This window comes from Pempheris klunzingeri, chromosome 20 (assembly GCF_042242105.1).
Source record: "Pempheris klunzingeri isolate RE-2024b chromosome 20, fPemKlu1.hap1, whole genome shotgun sequence".
Lineage (NCBI taxonomy): Eukaryota > Metazoa > Chordata > Actinopteri > Acropomatiformes > Pempheridae > Pempheris > Pempheris klunzingeri.
In genome coordinates, this window is record NC_092031.1 from 634,051 (window position 1) to 655,689 (window position 21,639).

General features: G+C 43.3%; 1 protein-coding gene across 1 annotated transcript; it reads left to right on the forward strand.

Annotated features, from left to right (window-relative positions):
• Positions 1 to 12,061: 12,061 nt before the first annotated feature.
• arg1 (arginase 1) lies at positions 12,062 to 19,363 on the forward strand. Its single transcript, XM_070851323.1, has 8 exons — positions 12,062 to 12,206; positions 12,302 to 12,374; positions 14,741 to 14,915; positions 16,394 to 16,553; positions 17,231 to 17,325; positions 17,399 to 17,503; positions 17,954 to 18,090; positions 18,943 to 19,363. Exons 1-8 carry the CDS (start codon positions 12,078 to 12,080, stop codon positions 19,104 to 19,106), a joined length of 1,038 nt encoding a protein of 345 aa, XP_070707424.1. The 5' UTR covers positions 12,062 to 12,077; the 3' UTR covers positions 19,107 to 19,363.
• The last annotated feature ends 2,276 nt before the right edge of the window (positions 19,364 to 21,639 follow it).

The window sequence follows — 21,639 nt, forward strand, 5'->3', positions numbered from 1 at the left end:
TCTTGATGCTGGGCTGTGAAATATAAGGAGGACGCAGAAGGAAAGTGTCAGCGGCCGATATCTCAAAATCTGGTTCAGTGAACTGATCGATTTTTTTTTTAATGAAAAAAATCATAATAATTCTTCTGTTGGTTTTAGGACATGGACCCAAGAGACTTTTTTGTAGGTCTTGGCATTGGCCATATACACAGTGAATTTGAAAAAAATTTGTAGGTGGCGCCGTTGAGTCGTTTTAGCAAATCCAGACCTATAAACCAGATGAAATGACTCATTTTGACACTGTACAGCAACTTTCCATCAACTTTTTGCTCTGAAAACGAAACGCCACGCCCTTAAGAATCTACTCAGATAACTGATAACAGATTTTTGATAACTTTTCATCATTAATATTATGGGCACACACACACATGAAGTTTGAGGGAGATCTGATAAACCCCCTGGGACTAGATAGACAATTTACAAACCCTATTTATGGCCAAAAATCCATTCAATTTTTCACTTTATTAAAAATAATAAATTTCCTGTTGGCTTTACAACGTGGCTCCAAGAGACTTTTTTGTAGGTCTTCTAATTCTCTATATACTCACCAAAGCACATATCTGTAGGTCAAACATATCGCGGGGGCTGCTTTGTTGAAATGTTGCAGGGGGCGCCGTGGAGAAGGAGGCGTGGCTACAGGGACAGCGTTTCACGAAAGCTCACGTGCTTCGTAATGTTGCATCATCAAAGTCTTGGGAAGGTTTTCACCCAATTTGAGGTGTCTGTGGTTAACCTGCTGGGAGATAATCTTTCGAGAGTAAAGCGTGACACTTCCTCCCGCCAATAGGTGGCGCTATGACTATCGTTAGGGCCCTAATTAAAGCTGCAAGCAGCATTGAAGGACCCTCGCAAATGTGCGCGCGTCATTAATCTATACATCTCCTCACTCTGAGTGTACATGTTGTTATATATTATTGGTGCTAGTAGTATTAGTATTATATAACACATCTCCTCACTCTGAAGGTACACGTTGTTATATATTATTATTAGTAGTAGTGGTATTATTTGTATCACTATTATTATTATTATAATATGGTACAGCGCCTCACTCTGAGTGTACATGTTGTTATATATTATTGTTGGTAGTAGTAGTAGTGGTAGTAGTATTATTGGTATTATATAGTACAGCGCCTTACTATGATTGTGCATATGGTTATATATTTTTATTAGTAGTATTATAATAGTGGTATTATTGTTATTATTATTATTATTAGACTCTGGACTCACCTGGTGCAGTAATTTACCTCTGTGTAATAATTTGTAATAATAATTTTTAATCTCTCTTTTTCTTTTTATTCATACTTTCTAAGGTTAGCAGAGCTAGTTAGCTACACATCCAAATACATAGAGTTCATTTGCCATTTGGATTTATTATTTTGTGAATAGAGAAAGAACTTATTATAGTGTACAGTAAAGAGACACAGATTTTAATTTAGAAAAACAACTGCTGCATGCAGGGGTTTTTTTGGATTCTGTTTTTTTAGTGTGGATTATGAATGGTGAGCAGAGTTTTGTGGAGAGGAGCAGAGAGCAGGACCACTGTGGAGGAGGACCAGCGTGGAGGAGGACCACCGTGGAGGAGGACCACCGTGGAGGAGCAGTGTGGAGGAGGACCACCGTGGAGGAGGACCACCGTGGAGGAGGACCACCGTGGAGGAGCAGTGTGGAGGAGGACCAGCGTGGAGGAGGACCACCGTGGAGGAGGAGCAGTGTGGAGGAGGAGCAGTGTGGAGGAGGACCAGTGTGGAGGAGGACCAGTGTGGAGGAGGAGCAGCGTGGAGGAGGACCAGTGTGGAGGACGCCACGTCCAGCTTGTGCTGTATCCAGGGTAAGGAGAAGGAGAAGGCATCACTCCATGACACTCAGTTAGGGATCTTTCAGTGCAAAAACAAGATGTACTTACTGAACTGGACTGAACACATACATACTTTTTTTCCCCTTTTTTTTGGGTAGATTTTACTATTTGTTTTCTATAAAAGTGCCCTAAAATTGTATATACTTACCTGTTTTGGCAGGTAAGTAGGACGGTGAGTCTCGTATACCTGCTGCTATGCATTGTAGCGGCTTTGGGATCACACACATGATAAGTTGAAGATAAAGATAAAAACTTTATTGATCCCTCAGTGGGGAAAGTTTGCCGTTACTGCAGCTCAAGACAAAGCACACAGTTAAAGGAATAGAAAATTAAATAACCATAAAATATATAGAAAAAAACCTTATATACACAAAGAAACACAGCTAATGCTGATTTCCTGTAATATCTAATATTGCTTCATTTTAAAACCTGATTTTACGTCTTTCCGATACTGACAATAATCTATCTACTGTTTATTAATAACAACCCGTTATCAGCAGAACGTTACCGCGGGTGAATTCAATACGAAGTCAGTGCAAAGACACGAATAGACACAAGCGGAAAAGTTGGGCGTTTAAAAGCCTTGACACGTCTACAGCAGAACACCTCTGCAGCAAATACTGAGGAAAGAAACGATTGCAAAGAGAAATAGAATTTCTAATTTTTATTTTTATTTTTATTCTTTTCTAATTTAGTCAAATTTAGGATTGGGAGAAACCGAAGCAGCTCGGAGGAAACCCAATCAACTCAGTGGTCACCTGTGCGGTCCCCACGGCAACGGGATCACGGTCCAGAACTGAACCCTGGCCTTGTTGCTGCGAGGCCGCGACGATGAACACCGAGCAGCTAAGGGACCTGAAGTCCTGCATCAAGTCCAGGCCTCTCTGCGCTACCAGCCCCAGTGAGGCGTGAGCATAGAGAATAACCTGGACATAAGCTGGGACTTCAGATCCCAACAGACCTTTTTCACAGCCACAGCTGTCACAGCAGGAGCCAGCGTGCACAAAGCCTGGACCCAGATGGTTTTGGGGCTGTTCAGCATACTTGTGCACTTCCTGCCACGACTGAATGTGTGCTGTGAAAAAGGTCTGTCCCACCCACCCACCCGCCCGAAGGCCGTAGATTACTCGTCTTTGCAGGAGCGTCTTTTGAAGAAGCCCTTTTTGCTGGTCTTCTGTGGCTTCATCAGGTGCTCTTTGAAGGTCTCGATGACGAGTTCGTATGTCTTTTGGTCCTCTATCAGCAGACAAGTCCTCAGATAGAAGGCCTTGATGAGCTTCTTGCACAGGTCGTTGTGCACTGATTTGACTGTCCTTTTACTGTTGCAGTGACTTGGCTTGAGAGTAATGTCAGAGGATGAGATCTCTGCACAAAGCATCTCTGTCAGAGTCACGGTGATGGTTTTCATGGTACCAATGGGCAGCTGCTGGTTTGGAAAAATCTCCATAAGCAGCGCGATGACCATCAACTTGCAGCACTGTCTATCCTGATCACTGACCGGTTGTCCTTTGGCCTCATGTGCAGCTTTGACACTACTGGAAGCTGCCTCTGCCTCTACCAGTGTGTCAAAGACTGGTTCTGTTGTGGCCTCACATGCAGCTTCATCAGCACTGATCGCTGGCTCATCAGTGGGCATCAGAGTGTCACTTTCCATGTCCTCGGGCTCCGCGGCCATTAATGGCAGATTTACTGCGAGTCCTTCAATCTGCTTGATAACAACACTGGCGTGGTCCCTCTGCGTCTGGTGCGCTTGTTCCTGCTGGTAGAGCCAGTTCGTCATCAGGTTCATGAAAGCGTCCACTTCGGCCCGAATCTCCACCATGAACTCCACCTTTTGCTCCTTGTTCAGTTTCAGGTGGTGGAACACAACGTCACTCAGCTGCTTGGCAAAGATCTCGTGCTTGCCACTGGAAATGTCCGTGGCAAGTTTTGTGTAGAGGCTCTCGTCGTTGGTGCCGCTTGTGTCCTGATTATCGGTCGCAAGGATCATGTCCTCCACCAGACAGTCCACCCCCTGAATCAGCAGGTCCAACGATGCCTTGTCCTTTTCTGGGGAGCAGTCAAGTCTGTACCTCAGATCTTCCACACTGCGGAGGATGTCCTTCTTGGCAAAGTTGGTGATAAAAAAGGCCTTGATTCGACTTCCCAACCTGTCCCAGCAGGATGCTTTTTTGGATTTGACGTCAGGCTGAGTTGTCTGCGACTCAGACTTCTCCACCACAATGATTTTGAGCTCGGATGCTGCCTGGCTTGAATCCTTTGAATAACTGGACTGTTCCTCCTCTGACATGTTGTCAAAATGATTGACCAAAGACAAACTGCCGGCTTCTCTCTCCAGGATCTCTTTGATGTGTTTGCTGGTTTCACAGAGAAGGCTGTCTGTTTCTGTCTCATCGTCTTTTAGAGAGGTTACTGGGGTCTGATGGGGCTCAATCTGCTGGTCCAACGATGCCTTGTCCTCTTCTGGGGAGCAGTCAAGTCTGCACCTCAGATCTTCCACACTGCAGTGGATGTCCTTCTTGGCAACCTTGGTGGTAAAAAAGGCCTTGACTCGACTTCCCAACCTGTCCCAGCAGGATGCTTTTTCGGATTTGACGTCAGGCTGAGTTGTCTCCGACTCAGACTTCTCCACCACAATGATTTTGAGCGAAGACTCTGCCTGGCTTGAATCCTTTGTGCACCTGGACTGAAGCAGGTCGCGTTCCCCCTCTGACATGTTGTCAAAATGATGATTGATGCTGATTTCACGAAGAGGGCTGTCTGTTTCTGTCTCATTATCTTTTAGAGAGGTTACTGGGGTCTGATGGGGCTCAATCTGCTGGTCCAACGATGCCTTGTCCTCTTCTGGGGAGCAGTCAAGTCTGCACCTCAGATCTTCCACACTGCAGTGGATGTCCTTCTTGGCAACCTTGGTGGTAAAAAAGGCCTTGACTCGACTTCCCAACCTGTCCCAGCAGGATGCTTTTTCGGATTTGACGTCAGGCTGAGTTGTCTCCGACTCAGACTTCTCCACCACAATGATTTTGAGCGAAGACTCTGCCTGGCTTGAATCCTTTGTGCACCTGGACTGAAGCAGGTCGTGTTCCCCCTCTGACATGTTGTCAAAATGATTGGCCAAAGACAAACTGCCGGCTTCTCTCTCCAGGATCTCTTCGATGTCTTTGCTGGTTTCACGAAGAGGGCTGTCTGTTTCTGTCTCATCATCTTTTAGAGAGGTTACTGGGGTCTGATGGGGCTCAATCTGCTGGTCCAACGATGCCTTGTCCTCTTCTGGGGAGCAGTCAAGTCTGCACCTCAGATCTTCCACACTGCAGTGGATGTCCTTCTTGGCAACCTTGGTGGTAAAAAAGGCCTTGACTCGACTTCCCAACCTGTCCCAGCAGGATGCTTTTTCGGATTTGACGTCAGGCTGAGTTGTCTCCGACTCAGACTTCTCCACCACAATGATTTTGAGCGAAGACTCTGTCTGGCTTGAATCCTTTGTGCACCTGGACTGAAGCAGGTCGCGTTCCCCCTCTGACATGTTGTCAAAATGATGATTGATGCTGGTTTCACGGAGAGGGCTGTCTGTTTCTGTCTCATCGTCTTTTAGAGAGGTTACTGGGGTCTGATGGGGCTCAATCTGCTGGTCCAACGATGCCTTGTCCTCTTCTGGGGAGCAGTCGAGTCTGCACCTCAGATCTTCCACACTGCAGTGGATGTCCTTCTTGGCAACCTTGGTGGTAAAAAAGGCCTTGACTCGACTTCCCAACCTGTCCCAGCAGGATGCTTTTTCGGATTTGACGTCAGGCTGAGTTGTCTCCGACTCAGACTTCTCCACCACAATGATTTTGAGCGAAGACTCTGTCTGGCTTGAATCCTTTGTGCACCTGGACTGAAGCAGGTCACGTTCCCCCTCTGACATGCTGTCAAAATGATGATTGATGCTGGTTTCACGGAGAGGGCTGTCTGTTTCTGTCTCATCGTCTTTTAGAGAGGTTACTGGGGTCTGATGGGGCTTCTCAGTTTCAACCAACTCATGGTCCTCCTCACTCAGCTCTACTGATGCCTGGTGTTCATCAGCTTCACTTTTCTGACTTTGTTGATCTGACATGTCAGCACCGAAGTTGGGGGTGAAGCACGTTGATGAGGCACATTTTTTCAGCATTTTGACGACACATCTTACTATTTGCTGCAGTCTCTTGGTGGAGGCCGGCGGTTTTACTCCATCGCTGCTCTCGTCACTGCTTCTGGAGAGCTTGTTAACCCTCTCAGAGACTTCTTTAGCCACGAGTAATGTCATTCTGTTTTTGGTTTTGCTAGGGATGTTCACTTGGACACCTGACGCTTCCACCAAAGTCAATGGAATAACATCACCCAGACTCTTGTTGACTTCCTCTGATGATATAGCCAAGTTCTTCTGTGATCCACTGGATCCAGAAGAGGTTTTGGGTGATTTAGGAGGACTTTGTGATGAGTCCTTCCCCTCTGACAGGCTTAGTTTGACTGCCTTATAAATAGATGTGGATATAATGTTAATTATATCCACAAAAAGGTCAGTGATGGTGTCTTTTGTTGCCTGGTCAGCCCACCCTCTTTCTAGCATCGCCCACTGTAACCCCGTCAGCCTCTTAAAGGCATTTTCGATAAGTGGGCGAAGGGTTTCCTTTGTGACCTGTGGAAGGGCGATTTCCACGGTCTCTTCTCTGCTTCTGTTCTTCATTGAACCGGCTGTCTGTATTCGCTGTGCTGATCTCTGTGGAACGACGTGAACGGGCTCTCAAAGATTAGAAGGAAACTGACGGCTGTCTGTATTCGCTGTGCTGATCTCTGTGGAACGACGTGAATGGGCTCTCAAAGATTAGAAGGAAACTGACGGCTGTCTGTATTCGCTGTGCTGATCTCTGTGGAACGACGTGAACGGGCTCTCAAAGATTAGAAGGAAACTGTATGTTGGACTTGGGTCCTATATACAACCTTCCCCCCCCGATGACATCATCAACATTCCATTGTCCTTTGATGACATCATCACATTAAAGGATCTTCGAAGAATTTAAAAAATAACAACAACAGAACTCCACTGAAGGGGCCTCAGGAGAGTTTGAATCAAAACAGGGAAACAAAATAGATTTCAAACAAAGTGAACATGGTTTCACAGAGATTATCACTTCATCCAGAGATGAGGGACGTTTTGAGTGACTTTTAACTGATTCATTATTGGTGATTCATGGATGTGGACCTTTCCAAGAAGACGACAGGTGTTTCAGATGTATTTCCTTTCATTAAAACCCAAAGAACAGGAGCACCGATTCCTTCAGTCCTTTCAGGCAGTTAAGATAAGTAACCTAATGTTGTGTTTGGAACCTATGGGGAAACAGGCTTATTTTGATTTTGTAATATAATCTTATACTATTTTTTTCTAATACTGTTCTTATTCAAATTGTCTGCCGAGAATGAACCAAAAATAACAAAGATTCTGGTAGAATTTTGATTATTGTAGCTCCAACAGAACAAATGTGCTTTCAGTCACGGAGGTAATCTCATATTGTATTTTATCAAGTTAACATGTAAGAACAGTCTTTGTTATTGTGAACAGATAATATACTACATCAAGTACATAATAATAATTATAATAATAATATATAACAACATGTACATTATTAATGTGTCAGGAAGCAGATATGTTCAGATTTTTGGGGGCATGAATGGATTTCTTTCATTTCTGCAACAAAATTGTAAGTTTTTTTCATATAAAAACATCACAGACAGTAGAATTTGTTTGAAGAACCTTTCATGTATTTAACAAATATTTTTCATAACTTATCTATGCCCATAAAATGTGCGACAGTCCATAATTCCTGAAAGATAACAATAATATTACATTACCGCAGGAAATACAGCAATAATACACCTCTTTACAGATGTTCACCTAAATGTACCTAGCTAGCTAGCTTAGTAGCTGTGTGTGTGTATCATTATCAAAATGCTCACACAATTGATTCATACAACTTACGTATTGAAGCTGTATTACTCATTTACATCTGTAATGTGTTCACCAGTCGGCGGACATTTTGATATCATCAAGTCTGTGTAGCTTACAAATTTAATGACGAGCAATGGTTAGAAAACAGGTACAAAATGAGAAATTACTGACTGCTAACACTGACCGCTAACACTAACACTGACTGCTAACACTAACACTGACTGCTAACACTGACTGCTAACACTAACACTGACTGCTAACACTAACACTGACTGCTAACACTGACCGCTAACACTGACTGCTAACACTAAGACTGACCGCTAACACTGACTGCTAACACTGACTGCTAACACTAACACTGACTGCTAACACTAACACTGACTGCTAACACTAACACTGACTGCTAACACTAACACTGACTGCTAACACTGACTGCTAACACTAACACTGACTGCTAACACTAACACTAACACTAACACTGACTGCTAACACTAACTGACTGCTAACACTGACTGCTAACACTAACACTGACTGCTAACACTGACTGCTAACACTAACACTGACTGCTAACACTAACACTGACTGCTAACACTAACACTGACTGCTAACACTGACTGCTAACACTAACACTGACTGCTAACACTAACACTAACACTAACACTGACCGCTAACACTGACTGCTAACACTAACACTGACTGCTAACACTGACTGCTAACACTAACACTAACTGCTAACACTAACACTGACTGCTAACACTAACACTAACACTAACACTGACCGCTAACACTGACTGCTAACACTAACACTAACTGCTAACACTAACACTAACTGCTAACACTGACTGCTAACACTAACACTGACTGCTAACACTAACTGCTAACACTAACACTAACACTAACACTGACTGCTAACACTGTCAGTGCACGTTTTCTAAACTAAAATATGACTGTTAGGGTGGAAGATGTTTTTCTTACCTCAACTTTCACACGTACTCCGCAGCACCGAGTCACTTCCGGTAGTTTCACCAGCTGTCAGACAAAAATCACTGACATAACAATAATGTCCGTACAGCAGGATCTAACGGTGGAATACACACGATTCAATGAGGGGAAACAGCCAAAGAGGGTTTTGGGTCAGTGACGAAAAATTAGCAATTAAAAAATGTTTTAAAAACTTGTTTTAAAAGCATGCATCGTGTTTGTTAAAGTGTCTATTTTGTATTTATGTTGGTACACAAAACATGTAGAATTCAAAGAACCTGTGTGTTCATGAGATCAGATACTATAAGATGTTCCCTTATTAGTGTTGCAGTAGATTAACACACACTGAAAACACATTTTTAACTCCTTCCAAAGAGGTTTACATCCATTAGAAAGCCAGTATTGCCCAGATGAAATAAGTGCAGAATAAATGTTGGTATTTCTAGTGATTTGTGAGCTAAAATAGTTTTTTACCATGCATGTAGTTACACTGAAAGAAGACAGATTGTCAAAGAAGCATCTTGGAGGATTTAACAGGTTAAAATGACCACATTTCAGGTCGGTGTAGTTTGTCTGCTTGGAGCCTCTTTGTAGACACATAATGAAAAAAATCATAATAATTCTTCTGTTGGTTTTAGGACATGGACCTAAGAGACTTTTTTGTAGGTCTTGGCATTGGTCATATACACAGTGAATTTGAAAAAATGTTGTAGGTGGCGCCGTTGAGCCGTTGAGACCTATAAACCAGATGAAATGACTCATTTTGACACTGTACAGCAACTTTCCATCAACTTTTTGCTCTGAAAACGAAACGCCACGCCCTTAAGAATCTACTCAGATAACTGATAACAGATATTTGATAACTTTTCATCGTTAATATTATGGGCACACACACACATGAAGTTTGAGGGAGATCTGATAAACCCCCTGGGACTACATAGATCTGCTCATTTGTCTCGTCTGTGGACGCCACGGCGTAAAACATGACGTTTCCTGTTGAAAGTAATAAGAAGAACATGGTGAAGAACAACAGGGTCTAATTAAAGCTTTAAGGTGATCGGAGCCTCACGCCTTCAGGGTGGGACTCTTATCAAACGTGAAGTTTGGTGCTGATTGGACCATGTAGAGTCTAATTATTAACCACTTCCTGTTACATGGCGATATATGGCTATTCGATGAAAACTTTGTTGTTTGTCTTTTCTACACGCTGTCATTAGTGTGAGGTGGATCAGACTGAACTCCTTCGACCAGCTTCTTAATTTACGGCTCCTCTGAATCACCAAAAATACACTAAAAAAGTTAAATTAAATCCAAAATGGCCGACTTCCCGTGAAATATGAAAATATTCACCACGACTGACGTGTGTGCAAAGTTTCATGAGTGTGACCTGATAACTACAGGAGGTCAGTAAAGGCATCATCACTGATCATAACTACAGTAGGTCAGTAAAGGCATCATCGCTGATCGTAACTACAGTAGGTCAGTAAAGGCATCATCACTGATCGTAACTACAGGAGGTCAGTAAAGGCATCATCACTGATCATAACTACAGTAGGTCAGTAAAGGCATCATCACTGATCATAACTACAGGAGGTCAGTAAAGGCATCATCACTGATCATAACTACAGGAGGTCAGTAAAGGCATCATCACTGATCATAACTACAGGAGGTCAGTAAAGGCATCATCACTGATCATAACTACAGTAGGTCAGTAAAGGCATCATCAGTGATCATAACTACAGGAGGTCAGTAAAGGCATCATCACTGATCATAACTACAGTAGGTCAGTAAAGGCATCATCAGTGATCTTAACTACAGTAGGTCAGTAAAGGCATCATCGCTGATCATAACTACAGTAGGTCAGTAAAGGCATCATCACTGATCATAACTACAGTAGGTCAGTAAAGGCATCATCGCTGATCATAACTACAGTAGGTCAGTAAAGGCATCATCGCTGATCATAACTACAGGAGGTCAGTAAAGGCATCATCACTGATCATAACTACAGTAGGTCAGTAAAGGCATCATCAGTGATCTTAACTACAGGAGGTCAGTAAAGGCATCATCGCTGATCATAACTACAGGAGGTCAGTAAAGGCATCATCACTGATCATAACTACAGTAGGTCAGTAAAGGCATCATCAGTGATCTTAACTACAGGAGGTCAGTAAAGGCATCATCAGTGATCTTAACTACAGGAGGTCAGTAAAGGCATCATCAGTGATCTTAACTACAGGAGGTCAGTAAAGGCATCATCGCTGATCATAACTACAGGAGGTCAGTAAAGGCATCATCGCTGATCATAACTACAGGAGGTCAGTAAAGGCATCATCGCTGATCATAACTACAGTAGGTCAGTAAAGGCATCATCAGTGATCTTAACTACAGGAGGTCAGTAAAGGCATCATCGCTGATCATAACTACAGGAGGTCAGTAAAGGCATCATCGCTGATCATAACTACAGGAGGTCAGTAAAGGCATCATCACTGATCATAACTACAGTAGGTCAGTAAAGGCATCATCGCTGATCATAACTACAGTAGGTCAGTAAAGGCATCATCGCTGATCATAACTACAGGAGGTCAGTAAAGGCATCATCGCTGATCATAACTACAGGAGGTCAGTAAAGGCATCATCACTGATCATAACTACAGGAGGTCAGTAAAGGCATCATCACTGATCATAACTACAGGAGGTCAGTAAAGGCATCATCGCTGATCATAACTACAGTAGGTCAGTAAAGGCATCATCGCTGATCATAACTACAGGAGGTCAGTAAAGGCATCATCGCTGATCATAACTACAGGAGGTCAGTAAAGGCATCATCGCTGATCATAACTACAGTAGGTCAGTAAAGGCATCATCACTGATCATAACTACAGGAGGTCAGTAAAGGCATCATCGCTGATCATAACTACAGTAGGTCAGTAAAGGCATCATCACTGATCTTAACTACAGTAGGTCAGTAAAGGCATCATCGCTGATACTACACACAGTGTACTTGTACTTGATTGTTGATGCAGTGCTCGTAACAGAGTACTTTTAGATTGTAGTACTGGTATTTTTACCTGAGTACTGGTGACGTCACATCTAACGGCCAGGGCAGGGCGGTGACGTCGGTCAGTCGGCCCCGCCCGTGTTTTTAGGAGCTCTCGTGTGTGTGTGTGTGTGTGTGTGTGTGTATGTGTGTGTGTGTGTGTGTGTGTGTGTGTGTGTGTGTGTGTCTGCAGATCAGTCAGCATGAGGAGCGCGAGGACGCTGCAGCAGCTCGCGCAGACTGTCTCCAGGCGGGCTCTTCATCACCATCCTCCTCCTCATCATCATGGGGGGTCAGTGGGGATCATCGGAGCACCTTTCTGCAAGGGACAGGTGAGGGCGCGCGGACCCGGGGCACCGTGTGTGTGTGTGTGTGTGTGTGTGTGTGTGTGCGCGTGCCGCAGTAACGTGCCTGTTGTGTCCTGCAGCCTCGAGGCGGAGTGGATCGAGGACCGGAGGTGATCCGAGCCGCGGGGCTGCTGCAGAGACTACACGATCAAGGTGATCCACACAGGTGGAGGAGGTACTGCAGTACTCTGGTGGAGGGGCAGAGGAGTACTTAGAGAGTACTGCAGTATTATCAGCTTCATGTAGTAAAAGTACTGCAGTATTCTCAGCCTCATGTAGTAAAAGTACTGCAGTAGTATCAGCTTCATGTGGTAAAAGTACTGCAGTATTATCAGCTTCATGCGGTAAAAGTACTGCAGTATTATCAGCCTCATGTAGTAAAAGTACTGCAGTATTCTCAGCCTCATGTAGTAAAAGTACTGCAGTATTATCAGCCTCATGTAGTAAAAGTACTGCAGTATTCTCAGCTTCATGCGGTAAAAGTACTGCAGTATTATCAGCCTCATGTGGTAAAAGTACTGCAGTATTCTCAGCTTCATGCGGTAAAAGTACTGCAGTATTATCAGCCTCATGTAGTAAAAGTACTGCAGTATTATCAGCCTCATGTAGTAAAAGTACTGCAGTATTCTCAGCCTCATGTAGTAAAAGTACTGCAGTATTCTCAGCCTCATGTAGTAAAAGTACTGCAGTATTATCAGCCTCATGTAGTAAAAGTACTGCAGTATTCTCAGCCTCATGTGGTAAAAGTACTGCAGTATTATCAGCTTCATGTGGTAAAAGTACTGCAGTATTCTCAGCCTCATGTAGTAAAAGTACTGCAGTATTATCAGCCTCATGTAGTAAAAGTACTGCAGTATTATCAGCCTCATGTAGTAAAAGTACTGCAGTATTATCAGCCTCATGTAGTAAAAGTACTGCAGTATTCTCAGCCTCATGTAGTAAAAGTACTGCAGTATTCTCAGCCTCATGTGGTAAAAGTACTGCAGTATTCTCAGCCTCATGTAGTAAAAGTACTGCAGTATTCTCAGCCTCATGTAGTAAAAGTACTGCAGTATCACTAGGACAGTTTCCCTCTGAGTTGTAGAGACGTGAAGGTACAAAGTAGCAGAAATACTCCATTACAGTAAAAGTACTACAGTCCTGAGCTGCAGTGTAGTAGTGGTAGTAGTTGAGTCCTTCAGCTCTCAGATTAATGTTATTGACCGATTGACTGATAAACTTTGGATCATTAAAGCTGTAACAGCTGTGTGTGTGTGTGTGTGTGTGTGTGTGTGTGTGTGTGTGTGTGTGTGTGTGTGTGTGTGTGAGGGCACGCTCATCACGTGACGTTAGCGTGTTACAACACAAACTGATGTTTTGAATAAACTTTATTGATCATTATTACAGTGACAGTCAGTGTGAATCTGGGACACGATTTTAATCTGGAGAGATTTACAGCGCTCAGCAGGAGGTGTGTGTGTGTGTGTGTGTGTGTGTGTGTGTGTGTGTGTGTGTGTGTGTGTGTGTGTATGTGTGTGTGTGTGTGTGTGTGTATGTGTGTGAGAGGTCAGTCATGCTGCACAAACACAAACTGTTTTATTAATGGAACACAGCCGAGGGGATCGGAGCAGTGACCGACCTTGATCCTCCAACACACACACACACAGAGGGATCTATTTCCATGGTGTGTGTGTGTGTGTGTGTGTGTGTGTGTTATAAGGATCCCTACAGAGAGAGACCTGGAAGATCCTTCTGGTTTAACCACAAACAGCACACACACCAGACTACATTCACTAAAACAGGGATTTTAGAGAACAGGACACAGGAGCTGCTGCTCTGCTGCTGCCTCCATCAGTCAGTGTGTTTGTGTTACTGTGTGACTTTGGTGTTTTAAAGTGTTGGTTTGGATCCAAACTAACATGTTTAAACACCAGAATCATAACAACTAGACCAGTGACTCCTGTATTCTGTAAGGTAAAATTAGAGTTTTTGTGAATGGAGTCTGGTGTGTTTGCACAGAGCAGTATAATGGCTGCCAGTGGAGTTGATATACTGGATTAATTCCAACACACAGGTTTATAAACACAAGTTAAAGTACCACAAGTACTTGTGCAGAATAATATATATCATTTTATTGATTATTCATGTGTTCATCACTTTGATTACTGAGTTAGTTTAATAATCTGAATGTGTGAAGTAACTAAAGCTGTCAGATAAACTACTAAAGTAAATGTACTTAGTTACTGTGTGTGTCTGTGTGTGTGTGTGTGTGTGTGTGTGTTGTACACAGTAACATCATGAGTCACTCATTAAACCAGCAGCAGGTTATTCTGTCTGTAAGGAAAATGTTTACTTTGAACTGCAAAATGAACAGATTTGCACACACAGAGCATTCTGGGAAAATGACCCCTAACCTGTAACAGTCTGTTCACTCTGATGTGAAGAAAGAAAGAAGATTTTAAAGATCCATTTTCAGCTTAAAGGGTCATTTCACCCAAATCACAGCAGAGTTTCTAAGGTTTCTGTGTTTGTGTCTGCAGGCTGTGCAGTGAAGGATTATGGGAACCTGACGTTTGAGGAAGTCGTGGACGACGAGCCGGTGGGTCAGGTGAAGCATGTGCGGGCCGTGGGCAGCGCCAACCAGAGGCTGTCGGAGGCGGTGCAGGCAGTGAAGAAGGACGGACACACATCAGTGATGCTGGGAGGCGACCACAGGTGTGTTTACAGGTGTTCTACACACACCACAGGTGTGTTTACAGGCACAGCTTCTGGTTTAACCACAAACAGCTGTTCTATCGCTCTCTGCACACACACCAGACTACATTCACTAAAACAGGGATTTTAGAGAACAGGACACAGGAGCTGCTGCTCTGCTGCTGCCTCCATCAGTCAGTGTGTTTGTGTTATTGTGTGACTGGTGTTTTAAAGTGTTAATTCAGATCCAGCACAATATCTGTGTAACACACAGTAACACAAACACTCTGACTGATGGAGGCAGCAGCAGAGCAGCAGCTCCTGTGTCCTGTTCTCTAAAATCCCTGTTTTAGTGAATGTAGTCTGGTGTGTGTGCTGTTTGTGGTTAAACCAAAAGGATCTTCCAGGTCTCTCTCTGTAGGGATCCTTTCCATGATGCTGTCACACACTTAGAATAACACTCTGAGCCTGTCAGTGGATCAAACAAGCTCTTTTAGTGGACCTACTGTGATCAGGTGCAGTTGTCCCAAAGGATCACGTTGCAGCCATTGCAGCCCGTTTGGTGGCTGCTGGCTGAGGTGATCTACTGGACCAGTTCCAACACTTTTACTACCTACCAGAGTGTAAATAGAACATATACTGTGCAGAAAGTGTGATATTATTATAGAACATTATATTATTGTGTTTTTATCCCTGATGAAAACACGAGGACCATTTAAATGTCGTTGTTTGTTAATGTGATCGTCATCATGTTTAGATCAGTTCTTTGTTCGTGTATTCAGTGGTTCAAACAGTCTGAGGCCGACGACCTTTAACGCAGTAAATCTTTAGTTTGGTGGCTTGTTGACTCTGAATTACAGTCTGTCAATCATCCACCACCACAAAATGTTAAAGTAAAAGCTGCAGAGGGATTTTAATGTTTAATCTGATTATTATTTCTTATTAGTCATCACAGCCGGTGGTGGAAGGTACCTGAGAAACTTTACTCAAGTACTTCTACTTCTTTTCATGTGTTTTTTACTGAAGACTTCATAGAATCAGGAGCCAGCTGCAAAAAAACACTGAAGCATGAAGCTCTGAAGGCTCAAGTTCTCCTTAGCTGAGGGTTTTACTTAAAGGTCCCTTAAACATGAGGCGTCTCCTCTGGGTCGTGCTGCTCGCCGATCCTCTTCGACTCGTCTCTTCGTGGTCGTTCTGTGTCTCTCGCTTCATTTTCTTATTCTATCTCCATAAATCCTTAAGTTTTTCCCCCTTACTTAAGTTGGGGTATTTTGTGCTACAGATTCTTTAAGTATGAAACCTTAAATATGTAATTGATCATTTTAAGAAAACATTAAGGGTGTTTTTCATGCAACTGATTTTATTTAAAGAAGTCGTTTCGTGTCTTTGTGGTCGTTTGATTGAATATATTGAGTGTTTAAGGGATGAAATCAGGTGTTCTAGTGTTTTCCAGGTGTGCCGCTCACCTCTCACTCTCTCATGTGTCACGTGTTCATCAGTCTGGCCATCGGCTCCATCCACGGTCACTCGGCGGCGGTCGGGGAGCTGAGCGTCGTGTGGGTCGACGCCCACGCCGACATCAACACGCCGCTGAGCTCGCCCACCGGGAACATCCACGGACAGCCGATGTCCTACCTGCTCCACGAGCTGCACTCAAAGGTCAGTGAACCATGTGAGCAGATCGTCAGGGACACTGAGCGACCGATTAAGGAGAAGAAGCTCCCTTCCAAAACACCAGTGATGATCTGGTCCTGAGATATTTGGATCCATTCAGTGTTTAGATTAACAGTCTGCTAAAATAAGCTAAGCTAAGCTAAGCTAACTAGCACCTGGTCACACCAAACGTTGATTTGATTTATATTTTTGAGAGCACAGTACTGGTCACTTCTGTTTTGGCCTTGGTTCTCTGAGTGATTGGTTCTCTCTTAAAGACACACTTTTATATCCACATGTTGCTCATCAGCCGAGGTTACATATAACCACACGGTTACTTATTTCATACCAACTCTGAGACGCTCGAAGGGACCAAACAGGCTGCTGAGTTCAAATGAGACGTCACAACCACCTCAGATAAAGAATTCACACCACGAACCTCATTCATTCAATCAGTCTTTGCCTCTTTCTGGTCGTTTTGGTCTCTTCGTGCTAATTTGACTGACTGATATAAGCAGCTACACGCCCGTCTGACTGGTTGACCCTGGAGCTCAAGGAGAGTCTCCGTGTGGGCTTCAGTCCTCGTAGACACAGATTCCTACGCTGGTTTGGAGCTGTGGTCTGTCTGAATCTTAGCCTCCCTCTGACCTGATGTTACCATCTGTGTCTTCAAACGCCTCCAGGTGCCCGTCCTGCCAAACTTCTCCTGGATCAAACCGTGCGTGTCGGCCAAAGACCTGGTCTACATCGGCCTGAGGGACGTGGACCCGTCGGAGCAGTAGGTCTCAGAGGACCGGAGCTTCCTGTTCATTTTCTAACGCTGATAATGTCGTTTCATTTTATTTTCCCAGCTACATCCTGAAGCTCCTGGGTGTGAAGGTGTTTTCCATGACAGAGGTCGATCATCTCGGCGTGGCCAAAGTCATGGAGGAGACATGTGACTACCTCTGCGCCAGGTGAGTTCTTTCTATTCACGACAGTCATCAACATTAAGGGATTTGAACTGCAGATTGTAATAATCCACTGGAGTTAACAGTCAGCTGTTGGAAACAAATCCTTTAATAAGAAATACATTTACAACAGTTTGTTTATCGATCCTCCCCTGGAATTCACGAGAAATTAATTTAAGACCTGATGATATAAAGTAATAAGAGGATCCAGGCGTCCTCACATCTCTGTTCTGTGATCTGTAGTTTATGGGTTCAATGTGCAAAACGCCAGAGGGTCCATTTAGTAACAAGTTCACGCCTGAGAAAAGATCCAGTCTTTATTTATACAGCGCTGATTCATAACGGTGATCTCTCAGGACGCTTTCCATAAAGAGCAGCTCAGACCAGGCAGCCAAAACACTGACAGCAGCTACAGAACCGACGATATTAACATGAATAACATGCATCTTCACACAGAGCCAAGAGACCGATCCACCTGAGCTACGACATCGACGCCATCGACCCCTCCGTTACCCCGGCGACCGGGACACCTGTGGTCGGAGGGCTCACCTACAGAGAGGGAGTCTACATCGCTGAACACCTCTGTCAGACAGGTACGCCTCAGGACCCCAGCAAACACACCGTCACAGTGACCACACGACAGCCAGCAGCCGATTAGCTTAGCTTAGCATACAGACTGGAAACAGGAAGAAAAGGCTAGCTTAGCTTAGCATAAAGACTGGAAACAGGAAGAAAAGACTAGCTTAGCTTAGCATAAAGACTGGAAACAGGAAGAAAAGTCTGTCCAAAGGCAACAAAACTCACCTACTAGCTCATGTCATGCTAAATAATTAAATCTGTAACATTTTGTGTGTTTAATCTGTATGAAAACTGTAAAAATGACTAATTGTTTTACATGGACATACGTGCTGGACTATTTCTTGGCAGGAAAGATTTTTAACAGTCAGCAGCTACCAGGGGAGGGAACAGAACTTAATTAACTTTTATTATGCAGAACACAGGAGTTACTGCTACTTTGCATCTGAACTCTTGTGTTCTGTGAGGTAAAATCACTGTTTTTGTGAATGTAGTCTGGTGTGCAGAGAGCCTAAGTACCTATCTGTCATTTAGAAACAGAGCCACAGATTAGAATCCCTGAATCATCCTTAAACTGCCTCCTAGCTAATGTCTGCTAATACTTGATAAACTGGGGCTAACTGCTGTTCAGCAGGTGTAATGTCTACCCATGTTCACCTTCTTACAATCAGCTGACTACTGACTTCCTGCCAAGAAACAGTCATTTTTACGCTTCAGATTAAACAGAGATATATAACGTGTTTAATTAATTAGCTTTAGCGTGTCGAACAGAATCTACCTACCAAAGACACGTTAGCCTTTAGCTCAAATCAGCACTGTGACAATCAGGTGTTCATGGTCAGTAATGAGAGTTTGGTGTAAACCTGCAGGCCTCCTGTCGGCGGTCGACATGGTGGAGGTGAATCCTCTGAGGGGTCGGACCGAAGAGGCCGTCCAGTCCACAGTCAGCACGGCCGTGGACGTGCTGCTCGCCTGTTTCGGACGCCTCCGTGAGGGAAACCACCCGCCGGATTACCGCCTGCCGGAGCCTTGACTGAGCCACCGCCGGCCTCTCTGACTGTACTGACGGACACCTGAACGCCTCTGATCACGACCAATCAGATTTTACTTCCTGTAACATGATGTCACTGAAGCTCTTCCTCTCTTTTATCAAACCGTCCAGTCTGTGACGCTTTAAACCAAAGACACAAAGAGGAAGATCTGCCTGTGGATGCTCTGCTGAAGTTCAATTCTTAGAAAAAATTGATTAACCTAATGTATTAATTATTTTGTCTAAAATAAAAAATTCAAAAGTGACATCGCAAGGTTTCTTTTTTTTGTCCAAAAGACAAATATCAACTATCAAAAACATATTTCTACAAAATATTTCTGAAAAGAATACAAGTAGCATTAAAATCCAATACAAAGAGGTGTGTCCTGTGTGGGCAGTTAGGTTCTGATCGAGGTATTGATCATTAAATAGAAGCTATTGGAAATGAAAATGGAGCCAAACCTGACTGATAGCTGCAACACAACATCTACGTCACACGTACGCTGCCTGAAAAGTGTCTGGAGTCAACACTTGTTATGAATTGCTGTTATATAAAAAGAAAACTGTGAAATAAACAGAAAATTAGTGGCGACAGACGCTCAAACTTGTCGACCTGTGTGGCCGCAGCAAACACAAGCTAGCTAAGCCGTTAGCTGCAGCGCTAGCTAAAGGCTACAGGTTACGTATCGAACTGAAGAGTCTGTGTGAGTTCATCTGTTTCAGCAGGACTTTATTTACTCTGATTAGAAACATAAACTCTTCACATTTATTCTTTTGACCAAACCGGCATAAAATAAAGCTGTGGCGTGTTTGTCAAACAGACTGTAGAGCAGAAGTGGACGTGGCCGCTGTGTCGTCACCCAACTAACCCCCCCCCTCTCTTCCTGGTGTATCTTCCTCTAAATGGACCATCACTGACTACATGAACGTCCTGCTGTGCTGAAGAAGACAGTAAACTAGAGACTGAGAGCTGATGAATCATTTGCTCATTGACTTCCATCTAATCAGACTCCTGTTTGGAGCCAGTGGAGTCGCCCCCTGCTGGACACTAGAGAGGAAGCAGCTTTAAGGCTCTTCAGCGTTCAGACCCTGAAGCTACGTCCACGTCTGTACACAGTCTGATCTGAGGTCAGTGACTCTGCAGCGGTGCTCCCTGCCCCCCCGCTGTGTGCTCAGACAGCACTCACATGTCCACAGGTGCGCACACAGGTAACCTGGAGAAAACCTACTGAGGAGCAGGAATGAGCCTCCAGCAGTCAAATCAGCTGAAGCTTCATGTTCACAGTAGTTTTTAAACAGCAGAGTTTTGTACTTTAACTTCAGTAGAGTTCTGAAGTGCTTTACTAGAGTGTTTCTATTTTATTCAGTGATCAGACTGAACAGGTGAACATCTACTGTATTTATTATTTTCACTTTGATTCTGAAGTCTCTTTTAGCCTCAATAAGTTTTAGCTCATCTGTTACTCTTATTTATTTATTTGCTTGTTATACTTATGGCACTGAAGGATATTTAGCGACACTTTAGTTTTCACGTTTAGCATAAAAATGAGAAATAAAAAATGTTTAAATCTTGTCTTTTTACCCTCCAGTTAATTTATCGTCACTACATTTTTCATTTACTGTTCCTGTTGAATAAAAACACTTCTTCTGACCTGACTGTAAAAAATAAGCAGCCTCTTATCAATAATATAATTTAGAAAAGTCTGGTTTTTCTCACCCGACTTTAAACCAGAACAGGAATCTTTAGTTTCTTTTAGTTTTTAGAAAAGTGGAAACTTAAATCTAAACATATTTGAAAGTATAGAAGGGACGCAGTGTTTGCACAGTGGAAGAAAATACAATCTTATTTTTAATTTATTAAGTTATCTAAAAGGCGTTTGACGGTAATGATGCTCGAAAACGGAAAATTAGTTGAATATTCTCAAAAATATAAGCAGCTTAGCAGGAATATTTCAAAGTCATCGAGAACATCTGAACAGTTTAAATTTATTCACGTAACATTAAAATAAGATAATTTGCAGTCAAGCCGTGAATCATCCTGAAGGGGTTTGTTTTACAATAATCACTGAACATTATCCTGATTATCGTTACTAAATAAATCATCAATAAATCATCTGGCACCAAATACTGACTTCAGAATGATCTTATTGATTTAACCTTTGGATGGTTCGGGCCTTGGCTCATTTTGATGAGTCTGAGTATGAAAAAATAATTAATCGTATCATTTTTCTCTTGATAAAGAACATAAAACCCAATGAAATGGGGTCCCACAGACCTGAACACCATACCAGGGTTAAAATGATGTATTGTTCACAGTCACACCTGTGTGCACAGTAACAGTTAAATAACAGGACGCCATAATCGACCAATCAGAATCGAGAATTCAGCCAAGCTGTGTAATAACGTACGTTAATAATTATAATTATTATTTAGACTCTAGGTGAACCTGTGACCTCATAACATGAACTATTGCACAACACTGCCGACTGTGCCTGCTTTATATTATATCATTACGTTTTTCACATTCTGTGCTGTA

What these genes read in the sequence shown, in the direction of transcription:
- arg1 (XM_070851323.1), top strand. Translation starts at nt 12,078, where the DNA reads ATGAGGAGCGCGAGGACGCTGCAGCAGCTCGCGCAGACTGTCTCCAGG. An exon ending in ATGCTGGGAGGCGACCACAG is followed by an intron (nt 14,916 to 16,393) that starts GTGTGTTTACAG and finishes CGTGTTCATCAG; the next exon opens with TCTGGCCATCGGCTCCATCC. An exon ending in TGTGACTACCTCTGCGCCAG is followed by an intron (nt 17,504 to 17,953) that starts GTGAGTTCTTTC and finishes ATCTTCACACAG; the next exon opens with AGCCAAGAGACCGATCCACC.